Source organism: Dinoponera quadriceps, unplaced genomic scaffold (genome assembly GCF_001313825.1).
Source record: "Dinoponera quadriceps isolate SergipeBrazil2010 unplaced genomic scaffold, ASM131382v1 scaffold2976, whole genome shotgun sequence".
NCBI classification, from domain to species: domain Eukaryota; kingdom Metazoa; phylum Arthropoda; class Insecta; order Hymenoptera; family Formicidae; genus Dinoponera; species Dinoponera quadriceps.
Window position 1 is genome coordinate 308,821 of NW_014556974.1, and position 14,936 is coordinate 323,756.

At 41.9% G+C, this 14,936-nt stretch overlaps 1 protein-coding gene across 1 annotated transcript in view; it reads left to right on the plus strand.

The window, feature by feature from the left end:
• The window catches only part of LOC106748517, a gene marked incomplete at its 3' end in the record, with an annotated part of 43,260 nt that extends 29,507 nt beyond the window's left edge, over positions 1 to 13,753 (plus strand). Inside the window, exons 4-5 of the mRNA XM_014627116.1 lie at positions 9,357 to 9,616; positions 13,585 to 13,753. Coding sequence (XP_014482602.1) covers positions 9,357 to 9,616; positions 13,585 to 13,753 — 429 coding nt within the window. The remainder of the gene's footprint in view (positions 1 to 9,356; positions 9,617 to 13,584) is intronic.
• Positions 13,754 to 14,936: the final 1,183 nt, after the last annotated feature.

Here is a 14,936-nt window from a genome sequence, read left to right on the forward strand (position 1 = left end):
GTCCTGACGGGCGCAAAGCTGCGATAGAAGAACACGCAAAAAAAGATTAGCTTCAATAGCTAAATTACATAATCACAGTAACATATGGGCACCTAAAACTTTAGCGGTGTAAGCAATTTTAATTGCTGCATTAGCAAACTCTTTTGCTGCGGCGGCAAAAGGATTTGCTAGAAATTAAAATTGCTTACACTGTGAAAATTTTAAGTGTCCATGTGTTACAACTAATTTAGCTACTGAAATCCTTTTTACGTGAAGGAGCCCGCGGAAGAATTCCGCCGGCATCCCGATGACACAGATAATCGATGTAAATTCGATCAGCGGAGAATCCGAGAGGCGTCCGGGACGGGACGAAACGAGCCGATAATTCTCACGTGTTATAGCACACACCGTTCTGTCACGTCGCATAAAAGAACATTGCTCGGAGACGTAGCGCGACGTCGCGCGGATCGTAAAAGGCTCGCGTCTATATAAATTGCAATCAGCGGACGACGAAGCGATAGAAACAGGATCGCGGCTATCACGTCACCGTACAAAGATCGAAGCGAAGGCTGATACCGTATGAGGAGAATTATGAGGAGAGATGCGCGGAGAAATGTTTACCGCGTGTTCGCGCGCACGGAGACCATCGCTACTGAGATACGCGGTAAGCGCGACGGCGTCATTAATCGTCCAGGAAAATGCAGCGGCGAACAGGAGGCCGCAGAAACGATCGAGGGGCCCCGTGGACCCGTACAACGCGATCAATGTACACCCGTGGACAGTGATTCGTCCCTCCTTGGATCTAATGAAGCGTGTCCTAAAAACGCTTATCACGTTTTACCCAAAGAAATCATCACGCAAAGCGTATCGAATGACGTAAATAAACGTAACTACCTGTTTTCAAACTCATAAATCAAGTAATGTTTTTATTAATTTAAGTATATTTCAATAGCTTGTAGTGAATAATTGAACGCAGTAATACCGTAATTTATAAATGTATTACTGAATGTAAGTGTAAAATGATTTTAAATTTAACACGTTCGCTGTCAACTACGAGTATACTCGTAGTTGGCATATGAGCCTCACAAGCCAACTACGCATATATTCATATATCGATTACCGACTTCCTGTGCCAAACACGAGTTAATCCGTAGTATAAGCACGTTAATTTGGACCCTTGCAGCGAACGTGTTAAGAAAGTATTTACCATAATATTTTTTTCCCATTGAAGAAATCTAATGGTTTTAAATATTTCGATTTTTCTGCCTGAATGAATAATTTTGAAAAATAAATTCTGATGGAGATCCTTTAATTAGGCTTATAAGAATCTAAGCGGGTGTCCTATAGTGCGAGTTTAATATTAATATAATTGATATTAATATTATTTGCGGGAAGATACCCGTTAATCGTACATTGAACATACACCCGAATCTTTTCGTTCAGCAATCGTACGCGGAGAATCTGCCTTACACGCTGAATTAATTTTTTCTATCCTAAAGTAACAATTATTTTTAATGTTCCCGATTAATCCGTTCTTGTAAGGGGATTTATATTTGATTCCTAATTAAAAATAAAAATTAAATTCCTAATAAAATTTAATTAATAATTAAATTTGAGTCCTAAGTAAATTCTAATATTCTCAATATCGTGAAAATTTAATACTTGTCGCAACTATTTTAACACGTAATTAAACGTGTTTACTTAACTGCTTACTTCGTACAAGTTAAACTTATACGAAGGAAATATTATATTTCTACTTCGAGTAAATATTTGTCGAAGAATTTTGGAGCAATCATTTTGGTCCAAATAAATCTTACTCGAACGGTAGTACTTTTTTTCAGTATTGTATTGAGATTTAAAGATTGAGAATTAAAAATCGGAATTCGATGAAATAAGTAGTTTCGATCTTGGTTCATGTTATCTCGATTAAGTTAAAACAGAGTAAGCATTTTCTAGGCCGGTATTCATAGTCATCACTTATATTTAAGACCGTTTTAAGTCCACCTTTAGATATATTATAACCAGTGGAACGATCCGTACAGAATCGGAAGATAAACTTAAGACGATCTTAAATATAAGATCTTAAATATAAGATTTGGCGCATGAATACCGGCCTTAAACCTGCTTCGCTAGATCCAAGGGGAGCAACGAATCGTCGTCCACTGATATATAACCGTAGCTCAATCACGGGTGGATGTTGCCGTCGCCGACGTGTCACTGTAAACGGCATCGTCCGAGACGTTCTCGCTATCATTTTCAATTCGATCGCCGCGTACAAATGACTTCGCCCACGGCGCCGCGGACGGGAACGCGGCGCGATTAATTTCGCGGCGCGATATCGTTCGTTAACGCCCCGATGCTCGTCGCCTGCCTCCCCCCCCCCCCCCCCNCAAAGGACACTTTTGCATGGTTTAATGCATGGGGTATTAACCGTTATCCTATTGCGTTCGCGTTCTCGCACGCTCGCGATATCCGTTGCCGTGCAGCGCGCTATCGTTTTCGACGCGATTTGTCAAGCGAGTGCTTTCGCCCACGACGACGAGCACAGCCTCACCGGGAGAGTTCCCGGGCTCTCCGCGATTAATTTCCCCGTGGTCTCCCGCGCGCGCGGGACATGCACGCTATTACGCGCGTAAATCGCTCTAATATGCGTTGAATGCGTATGCAACGACGACGACGACGACGGCGGCGGGATTCGTCGTTTCTCGCGGCGATTTGTCGCGCGAATCTCTCTCTCCCGCCGCCGTTACAGTTAGACCGGCGTGATAAATTCGGACGGTAATGCCGCGTATCGCGACGGGTAACGCACTCGAAGGGAGCGATTATGGTTATCGCGGGTGTTACGGGAGCGGAGCGCGAAATTCGAACGGGTTCGCGCGCCGGCGGAAAAGTCCGCGGCGAACCCGTTTCTCCGGTCTCGACGTTGATATCCGGTCGCGTTTGTTAGAACTAATGGCTCCGAGAGAGACATTTCTTAATATAGACGCGTATTCTCGCCGGCATGGCGATCCTGTTATCGAGCCACTTTTACGCTTAAACGCCGACAAATGGAGATGTTTAATAGTCACAGCGCGCGGACTTAGTTTGCATGATAAAATGCGCGCTCGAACGTCGACGCGTAATTGGACGGCTCCTGCGTAATAAAAACAAGCGAGAGCGTTAATTTCTTGCGTTCATTACGCGAATACCCTTACAATAGCGCGCGGTATCCGCGCCGGACAGACTTCAAAAGTCCGCTTCCCGAGTTTCGTGTCGACCGTTACAAAAATATTTCATTTCGTTTTTATCCCCTCATGCGGCCCGATTTTAACGTTCTATCATTTTTATGCCCGTTTTTTGCACTCTCAGGTGCACACACACACACACACACACACACTCAGAGAGAGAAAGCCTATTAAGCAAAGGAATATGACAAGTATACGCAAATACCCGAGTCGAAAGTTCAATTTTATATTAAGTCTATTCATTTTAAGACATTCATAAGTCATATCAGTTCTACATTAAGTCTTTAGTAGTCTTCTATTGTGCTTCTTTTAATGCTACAAACGGAAAGTTATTTCCGTTCTCTTCACTTGAAGACTTAACGTAGAATTTCAAATTTCCTCTCGGTCTAAATTTCCTCCGTAACATCAAAGGAGCATTATTAATTATTTCCGTTTTCCTCACTTGAAGATGTAGAACCAAGTAGACTTAATGTCAATACAATAATAATGTCAATATCTCAATACGAAAAAAAGCACTTTAAAGAGTCGTTTATTTATACTACTAAAATATGCAATGTGAGTGTCTGCGAGTTTTAAACATTTTGTATTTTGTATTCGTAGCGGAATGTACGTTCACACACCTCAGATCTGCCCAGCACTGTGTACGCGTTTATTACTCATGAATATTCACAATAATACATTGATACCATTCAGATGCAAACCGCTATAATAACCGCTGCTGTAATAATCGTTCGTTATTACGGAAAAGTTTTCGACTTAAAAACAAGATCATACTCATTCAGCTGAATGTCTGTTTTTACTACTCAAATTAATAGTTTTCGCGGGCTAAATACGGTAAAATATTTTTATAAAGGAAACGCCTTTGATTCTTTTTTTTTTACGCATCTAGCTGAAGCAGCTTGTCCGCAAAGACTAAGTGGCAATATCTCATACAGTACCGAGTTATATCAGAGCGGTTTTCATCGTGACACGGACGATTCATCACGTAACTGTTGGATATCGTCCACTTCCGGCGGCATTAATCGTGCGACGGTCGCGCGCACGCGTGCATTACACGCGCGAGAATAAGTCATTAGCATTGCACACAGTCGGCATTACGAATTAGAAAGCACGCGTTCGTTCTGCTCCGTTTGCGCGGGAGAAGAGCCGGAATAAAATCCGAAGCGCACACGGGAACTTATCGAGCGGGCGTATCGAGCGTATAAAAGCGCTACTGGAAGCTGATCCACTTGCCTGCGATCTACGGTACGTGCATATTATGCGCGCAATTAAACTGTCAATATTCAGAACGGTTAACGTGAAGCGGAAAGATTTTTCCGCCGGCGCCAATTTTGCACGTTCCCGTATAATAATAATAATATAATAGCAATAAAAATTTCTCATGATTTTCCCCAGATATGGGATAGATTTCAATTGAAATATTTAAAGTTGTCTCAAAATAGATGATTCCATTACGATACCAATTGGAAATTCCATTCTTATCCTAAATATGGGACGAAGTCTCTTTTCCGTGATATTGATTGGCTGTGCGCTGCGATTTGTTTCGTGTCACGTGCGACTGTCATCATTAGAGTCGAGTGACAGTTTGACTGAATATCAGATTAAGAAATTAACGCGTTGAATGCCGTAGGGATCATCAATAACTGACACTGTGATATTATCGTGTTTTGTTAAGTTATAAAGTAAAATAAATTATAAAATATAATTAATTGCATCTACAAAATAGGCTGTATGACCAACAAAGATCTAATGAAACAAAGTCAAAGAGATATATATATCTTATCATACATTATAATATAACGTGCGCGTAACATGCATAACGTGCGTGTATGTGTACTTATACACTGCGAAAAAGTTCAAGCTACCGTTCAAGTGATATATTACTTCATCCAAGTGGAATGGTTACTCCAATACTCCTTAACAAATATTTACTAGAAGTAGAAATATAATTGACTGTATGCAATATATTTTCTTCGTGTCATGTAAATAGACATTTACTTGTATATGTTCAAAACAACTTCAACATGTATATTAAATTCATTATATTGCAAATATCAGAATTTATTATTGGAAAATATTTACTGGGCAGGAAAATCGAAATTTAAAACTACTAGGTTTCTTCAACAGAAAAGAAGTATTTTACATAAGAAATATTATTATAAATATTCTCTTAAATTTCGTTTAGGACCATTTTACGCTTACATTCAGTAATTCATTTACAAATTATGGTATTATTGCATTCAAGTAATTTTATTATGTACCACAAGTTATACTAAAATATATTTAAATTGATACAAATATTACTTGGTATTTAAAAGGTTGAAAAATACGTTTATCTAATTGTAGTACTTTTTTCTTATACTTACGTTTATCTAATTGTAGCACTTTTTTCTGTGTAAAGTGTAAACGCTTATGCGATTCATATACTATTTTGTTCAATCGTAATATAAAATGGAGAGCAGAAAAAATCTTTGGGGAAACATTAGGGGTCAACAAACAAGATCTATTTATGTTTCCTACTTAGAATAATCTGCCTGAAACGTAACACTTATAATCAGATATGCTTGAAACGTGACACTTATAACCAGAATCTGCATAGATTTTCCAACTATAATCCATCATTATTTTGAAAAATTGGACTGGATCCCAATTAGATCTCAAGAAATGTTCGATGCGGATTATCACGTCCAATGGGCTTTTCATTTCCGCGATGTTTAGGCGCGACGTAGTTTCTAACCGCCAATTACGAATGCGCAATGTGAGCGACGAAAGAAAAACGGTGTCGTTAAACCACTCGTAAAGCTCGGCGCGTGTTGCGTGAGTAGCGAGTCTCGTTGCGAGGCGCACGCTTCGCGTTGCTCTCCACGCATGCCTGCGGTATCGTTAGCGCGAAACACGTATCATATTCTAACCGGACCTGCCGATTTTTAGCCGATACACTCGCTTTGAAGGGTTTTACGCTTGTTTGGATATTAAATATTTATCCGCCTGCCCTCCCTCGCCTCTCCGTTCTCACTTATCCAACGTACACGACAGTTTTGCGCGTTCGCGTCGGCGATACGCCGCGGCTCGGATTTCTCGCGAAACGTTGACTCGATCGCCGGCACCGGAGTGACGTCTCAATTAGAGCGGTCGTGTAGCGCGACGACGAAACGCGATAAGTAAATAAATCGCCGGCGAATCATGCGACTCGCGCGCAAACGCTCGCGTCGCGGGATCGTAAAGACGTCGAAGCCTCTCGGAATTAATTATAAAAGTGCTTGAAGTCACGGATGAGAAAAAAAGTTCGATAATCCGCCGATCCGAGTGTTCCCGTGGAGAGGATCGGTTTTGAAAATATCACCAAGTTAACGGTGATAATAATTGTAGTTGTAAAAAACGGAAAAAGAACCCGGTTTTTCTCCATATTTCCCAAGATTTCCTCGATTTCTCTTTCCCGGGAGTACGAAAATTCGTTTAGAAAAATTCACGTGTGTTCGGTTAAAACTTGCCACATTTACTTTTTTCCGTAAAGAAGGTAAGAAATCCAACAAATCTGTGGAAAAATTGGGAAATAAATGTTTTTTTCCGAAATTTAAAAATAATAACAGTAATAATAATAATACTTTATTAATATTACTTTCAGCGATTAATTAGAAGATGATTTCACGACTTCCGTGCTCATTATATCTCGTTCGTTTAAAGCTCGGAGCATTCGGAGAATTTCAAAAGAACGAAGTAGCTCCTTGCTCCGAGGACGCAGCGGATTCAGCGGCTCGAGAACTATGCAGGAAAGAAGTCGCCGCGTTTATTATATTTTTTTCTTCTCCGTCGGAATGACACGCGGAGAGTTGAGGCAACGAGCTGCGGTAACCGCGTTGCATTGAAAAATAACTGCAGGCGACGCGTAATCGCATGAAGACATATGAGGGAATAGGTCGTTTGGCAAGCCGCTTATTAACAGCTACGGTTGGAAGCGCGTGCGGGTTGTGCGGTTGATTTTACGAGACCACAAAGCGCGCTCCTATCTTCTCTTCTTCTTCGCTGTTTTCTTCTTCTTCTTTCGCTGGCGCGGCAAACACATATGTTCGAAGCGCGCTCGGTCGCGCGCGACCGCGGATACCGATGAAAATGTATAAAGGAAAAGTGCCAAAAGCGACACACCATTTTGTTTTTGAAGCTCTAAAGTCTTTCCTTTTATTGGCGGTATAAAAGTAAAGTTTATGTTTAATTTCTATGTATACAATTTTTACGTGCATACAGCATAGATGCAACTCTTCTCCACCAAAATATCTGATAGTCTTGTGAAAGTTATTAAATATTTCTTTGCAAATAACTATTTTCTAAGATGTTTGAGGATTGACGCTTCTAGAAACTAAATGTGACATACCTATGACACCTATGGGAAATTATTCAAAATATAAAATGAAAAGATTGAAATTACAGTTATCTCTCTTTAATTTTACATATTTCTAAAATATTTTACGATGTGTATTGCTCCTTTGTTACTTAGAAAGAAGTCCCCTGATTTTTTTATGACCATCTTAAACAAACAAACAAAAAAAAAAGGAGAAAATCGGTCGGGTAACATCAATTATATTCTGTGAGATAATATTTCACTGTAAAGTTCAGGTATATCGAGTGAAAGCCCAGTAAACTCAGTTCTCGGTTTACAAAAAAATCTTACCTTAACTTTTCTTGTGTGGTTCAGTAAGAGAGGATAAAGATTGTCACAAAATCCAACGGATTTAAAAAGCTCAAAACTCACACTATAAAGTAGCATTGTCAAATAAATTACTTACCGCTGATTTGTTACTTTAACTCTCACAAGAAGATAGCTCAATTCAGAATTTCAGCATAAAGAAAAATCACACGATAATACAATCGAACGTGCTTGCAAACAGAAATTGCCACTTCATTCCAACTACTGTACAAAGACGAAGTTCATGTACTGTCTGGCAAAACTTAGTATTTTACAACCGAGAAACATAAGTATGTCGGTTTACCATACCTATATTAGTTTTGGTGTTTTTCTTTTATCGCCGCGCGCGCGGAGAGAGAGAGAGAGAGAGAGAGAGAGAGAGAGAGAGAGAGAGAAGTTGAAAATATTTTTTATCCGGCGGACTTCCCCCGATAAGAGCGATTAAACTTTGTTTACGATGCGTGTATCATTGATGGAGAGGCGACAGAAAAACGCGAGCGGACAGTCATATCGGAATAGTCACGTGAAGTTGCGTGTTTGCGCACGGTTAATCATCCATCGTTCCGGCGAACCTCTTAATCACGCGGCTCGCAATTTATCGGGCGACGTGATCGAGAAATTAAAGAATGTAATGAAATGCATTGATATGCAAACTAGGACAAGCGGATGTGTGCGGATATTGAATCGTGATAATCGGACGAGTGTGCGCGCTCGCGAGAGAAACGGTATCGGTAAATAATTACGTCGTTACCAGCTTTTAAAATACTAATTACACCGTAATCAGTGCGCATTTGAATCGGCGGGAGACCGAGAGCGGGGCCACGCGTACACGCGAGCGCATTTTATCCATCGGCGAACCGCCGACCGGAAAAGAGAACAACTATCACTTGTGGTCTTCACGGCACGAAGCACACACGCACACATACGTGCGTTCCCCTACCCGGCTGCTCAAAAGTCAAAATTGCCATGCACTATCATTACATCCCGTGCAACTTTCTCCGCGGCGAAGAAATTCGTTGAAATGTTACCTGTTGATAATTCAGCGAGTTACGCGAGCCACCGCGAAGGCGACGCTGTTGCCATCGATTCGTGACCGCCGAGTTTTACGACGTGAGAAGACAATTTTAGAGATCGGGAAATACGTTGGAGCACTTGTCGAGCGCGAAAAACTAGCACGGGCGGAATTATATAACGACCGTAGTGCACTTCGGTTAAAATTACACAGGCCGACGGAAAATGTTTGTCAAATAACTTTAATCAGAGTAAAGTGCTCTTGTTGATCTTCGGTCACGGAAAACAATGTCGCTGACCAAATTGCTCCATTTATAGTCAGATTTTGAGTTTTTCGATAAGAAGTCAGCGATTCATGAGAGAAAAATATATAATAAATCACTAACCGTTGATAAAATAATAGAAATAAGTGAATATTTCATCTATACATTGTTATTTCACGAATGTTTCTTATTTTCCAGTCATCGTTTGACTACACGGAACTATGCCCCGGCGGGACGACAGCCGGAGCGGCGGTGGTCCTCGAGAGCGGCGCCGTGATACACCACCAACCCCTACAGCTACAGCTGCAGCAGAGCCACGCGCAGGCACAGGTGCAACGAAGCGGCCTCGTGTCCGCAGGTGCGACGAATCCGAATCCGAATCCGAATCCACCGAGGTCGCGGCCTTGGCACGATTTTGGCAGACAGAACGATGCCGACAAGATCCAGATACCGAAAATGTAAGTAATTCCCAAAAGAAAAACTGCAAACTGAATCCATTCTGAAAAGAAAAGAAATTATGTGATGCTTAATTGTGGAAAGTAACTCTTCGTCTTGTCGGCTTCAATGATGTCGGAGTATTTGACGCGAGTGTTAGAGATAACGAGAACGTCGAGATAAAATTGCCGACATAAAATTTGCGCGATTAGAGATTCACGCAATCCTCGCACGATGCAACGACGCGTCCGCATCGTGCTAATAAATTACGATAGGTATAATGAACGCGCGTTCTAATACAATACGCACGCCAATGCTCGAGTTAGCCGGCCGGCTGGGTTAGACGGATTAGAAGATAGATCTGCGGCGCGATTGATAGATAGATCTGCCTTATTACATGGAAGGAGCGGAAGAGAAGCGATAAAAGTTAATAACTCTCGTGCCGCCCAGGGCGGACAGTCGCGGGCTCCCGTGCAACACGCGAGTGTCCCTGATCGTGTGAAAATTGCCTTTTTAACTTTTTCTCTCACAACAATCGAAAACTTAATTCTTACGGAAAACATTAATAAATGATTACAGATTATATGTTCCGTTTTAATAATTAATTCGTGTAATCGTTATCATTACCCGCATAGAAATTTTCTCAGATTTTCTCGTATGCATCATAGATTTCGATTAGAATATCCAAAGTTATTCCAAAACAGGTTATTTCACTACGATATCAATAAAGAATCCCATTCTTATCCCAGTCATAAGATGAAGCCTTGTCTTCCGCTGATTGGCCGCGCGCTATGGCTTCGTGCTGCGTGCGACTATCAATACCAGATCGTATAATAATTTGACCGAATATCAGATTAATGCCTATTTTTACCATCATTGTTTAAAGCTCCAGAATATTCATTACGACTGTCCTTGTTCAATGATGCCAGAAACGAAAAAATACACTACAATTCAGTACACTTGTAAAATTAAACGAACACTTCTTTTTTACTCGATCAATCAATAAATAGTCAGAAAATTAACTTGACATGAAATTATCCCTTTTAATTTCTCTTTACACGAATTTGTCAATATTAATTTTGCAACTATTTATTGATTGTCCAAAAGAAAAATATTTGTCCGATTTTGCAATTGTGCTGAATCGATCACAAATGTCATTTTGCGAATATATATCTTTTCATTCGAATGTATAACGCAAAAATTCTTGGTGGATGTTTTCTCGCTTCTGAAGTCATTAAAGCTCCTAGACAGTTGCAGCGAGTATCCAAGAACCTTAAATCTAATCGACGGTTTCATTAACTGAACGGAATTGATCGATTGCATTGGCCAATTAGCTGAACTGATCAATGTAATTGGTCAATTTCGTTGAGTTAATCATCGAGTTAAACCATGATAGTAGGAACTGACATAAGAGATTAATACACGAGGTTACATTTTTCATGCTACCATGCTTGATAGAGCGAGCTCGTAGCGCGTGTGTACACTTGTAAAGTGTCAATACTTAAAGCGTGTCATATATTTTATCCAAGTAGTGTGAAAAGAAAAGCAGAGAAAATTTTTAGGAAAACTTTGAGGCCTTCAGCGAAATTTTGAGGCTTTGAGGGAAACTTTGAGGCAATGTTGAGGATAATCAGATATAAGGGCTGTTTATGTTTCCCATTTAGAATCGTACATTTGAAACCTTACGTTCCCAACCGAAACCTACGTAGATTTTCCAACTAGAATCCACGATTACTTTGAAAAATCGGGATCCCGATTGGATCCGAAGAAATTTTCTACGCCGGTAGCGACAAAGCGTGAAGTTGAAAATATCCATGTATGCGTACGCAGTCGTACTATTTACTTCCCGTGTCAACGCTCTCAGATTTCTTCTGGGAACGATGTCCCTGCAAATGGACTCGTGACGTTGCCACTTCCATTTCGCGAAACTAATATCTCCGCACTGGACTTATGTTACAACAAGTACTTCCTGTACCCCTTAGTCTTTCGCGTTCCCTTCATTTCCTCCGCGTTTCTTCACATCCTCCCGTCGTCCTCGTTCAGTCCTTTGCCTCCCCCTTTGTACTCTCTTTCTCTCCACCTCTCTCGCATCCATCCTCCTTGGCGATCTTCCCGCGCCCCGTCGCGCTTCATCCGCCTTTTGTAATTTGTTACTCCCATTATTAGACCGACCGTGCGATCAGCGGCGCTGAAAATCTCTCCCGCTCGCCTCCTCGCGAACTCACCAGCGCGGAATGAACAATGATGTTAAAGTTATTAAGTCGCGGCCGGCTCTCTCGTCCGGTCAGAAGCGGACAAGCGCCTCGGGATCGCGCCTGGGCTGAAAAATCGCACGCGCGTCCGCCGACTCGCCGCGTGAAATCGAAATGTCAGAAAGGGTGTAGCCGCTCTCTCTCTCTCCCCCTCTTCTTCTTTCTCTCTTGTTCTCTCTCACACACCTCGACTCGCGACCGTACTTTTTCGCGTACGTTTGCGGAGGGAGCGGCGGCAAAGACAGACGGACAGGAAGAAAGATGGAGAGGAAGATGAAGAGGAAGGAAGAGAGAGAGAGAGAGAGAGAGAGAGGACTCTCTCTTGAGACCATCGGAGCCGCGGTAGTCGCGCGTAACCCACACGGGGAGTCGTAACAAGGTATACACCGGGTAGGCGGCGGCTGTGCAACGGGAGCGAGCAGCAGAGGCGCACAGGAGGGCGTTCACCCGCCACGGTCAGTTATCGCCTCGCTCGCCACGCACACCGTCGCCCTCTCTCTCTCTCTCTCTCTCTCTGTCCGTCTGGCTGAAGAAGAAAAGGGAAAAAGCAAAGGAAGACGCAAAGGGGGGAAAAAAAAGAAGGGAAAACGAAGTATACACGCGTGGGGTATCACGTCGCGAATACGAAGCGTCGGCCGCCGTAACGCGCGCTCAGATAGAGATAATAGGGCGTTCTCTCGCGGCGACGCGATAATATCGCGCGGAAAGTTCGCCGACAGTAGCAGACCGAGCGACCGACCGGAGCAGCAGGCAGACCGGCTGCGGGACGGAATGCGATTAGCGATTTTCCTCGATCGCGGCGACCGATCGTTTTGCTCCCGTTTCCCCGGCGCGACTTGCGCGTCGTTTTGCCCCCGCGTTACATCGCCGTCTCTTTCTCTCTCCTCTCCCTGTCACAGGTTATGGGAGTTCATTTTTCATGAGGTATCGCCTGCCTGCCTGGCCGGCTTTAGCCGAAGCCGAGGCGGAGATAAGCTCGATTAGAAGCGCGATTTTCCCTGGGCAAGGAGGTTGATGCGAGTCCCGATATGTCCGTCGGCGTCGTTCCTTTTTCACTTCGACGCTCCCGGCGCGTCTCCGGCTTCCCCGGATTCCAGGCACACGACTCTTTCGTTATCGCTCGCGACTAGCCACTCGATATTCATATTTGACCATGTACGCGTCTGCCTCCGCCGATGTTCTAATCAGCAAACGTTTTCCGTGATTTTCCCTGACGCGAGTCTCGGTATGTCCGCCTTCCTTTTTTCCACGTCGACGCTCCTGCGCTTTTTTACGCGCCGTATTACCAGTTTCCTTCGCACACGATCCCTTCGTTATCGCTCGTGATTAGCCATTTGAATATTTATGCTCCATAGTGTTTGCCTTCTCCTTCTCCTCCTACGAAAGACGTTTTAATTAACGAATGTCTCGCCATGGTTATACTTGGTTCGCGCGCGCCCGCTTACTTTTTACGCGGTTCACCATATGAACGTGTGACTGTCTTCACGCGGAGAGCTGCAATTGCGGGTGTCGATGGATAATCGATCGGTAATTACAGTAGCACTTTAATCAGCTGATCGAGCTGATTCGTTTGCGAGCTCATAATCGCGTGAGTCAAATGGACACGCCTGCGTGATCAAGCGCGACCGGCGCATAATGAACGAGAAAAACGGCGGCTTTAAACAAGCATGTTTTTGCGCGCGCACATGCGGCCGTATAATCCACGCTTCATTTGGGGAATCTCGTCTGTCGTCTCTTAGTTTCTCGCCCTACGGATTTAAGTACCACCTGGAGTCGCCAATCAGCACGTCGCAGCGACGCGAGGACGACAGAATAACGTACATCAACAAGGGCCAATTCTACGGGATCACGTTGGACTACGTGCCCGATCCCGACAAGCCACTCCTCAAGGCAGGACAGACAGTCAAGGTAAGAACAAAAAGGATAATTACACCGTTTGCATAACGGTATTAGTAGGATGAAGCGGACACACTGTTCGAGGGACGGGACGTTTATACCTGGGAGATCGCGCGAATCTGGTAATGGATTTTTAAGGGGGATGTCATATATCTGAAAACTGCCGGCGAAATATCGATTTTTTTTTCTGCATATTTTAACGTTGTATCGCACGAAGGAAAATATCATTCTACTGCTAAGAAAAGCGATTACGATATAGTTTACCTTCCTTCCTTTAAGTAATAATTATCTTCGACAAAGACTATATTTTTTTATTATAGTCGTAAAATCGATATACTCATCATAGATGCTAGAAAGGTTCATTATCGTATATTTAAAAGAAAAACTAATTCTCAAAACTGATTCTTTTCAAGAATGTTATAAACTTCACCGAAGATGTTTTAAATTCGCTTACTTTTTGGATAAGCACACACACACACACACACACACACACATATAAACTGAAGTTTCTTTTATTTTCATATTCTTGATTATAAAATATTAAACTCTCTCTTATTAGGATTCAAGATGTATCTTGAATAAAAATGTACTGCTCATGATAAAATGATATAAACATATATTTGCGAATGTATAAATTTATGAACTACTTGAAACAATATTTATTTGAAAGTAGTATATATTTTTTAGGTGTGGCTGCATAAAATTACAAATCATTTATACGGTGAAAGTATACGGAAAAATGAATAGAAGCTTTGCTCAATATGAGGTGAAAAATTTCAACATCTCTATGCAGTAACAAACCTTTTATATTTGTGTTAAAACTGGTCATTGTTAAAATTTTTGCGCTAAAATTTTAACATAGCCGCGTTTGTTAATTTAATATATGGTGTTTATGTTATCTCAACATTTTGTGTTATGTCGATATTCAACANTTACAAATCATTTATACGGTGAAAGTATACGGAAAAATGAATAGAAGCTTTGCTCAATATGAGGTGAAAAATTTCAACATCTCTATGCAGTAACAAACCTTTTATATTTGTGTTAAAACTGGTCATTGTTAAAATTTTTGCGCTAAAATTTTAACATAGCCGCGTTTGTTAATTTAATATATGGTGTTTATGTTATCTCAACATTTTGTGTTATGTCGATATTCAACATATGTAAGTGTTAAAATAATACTTTTATTAATACA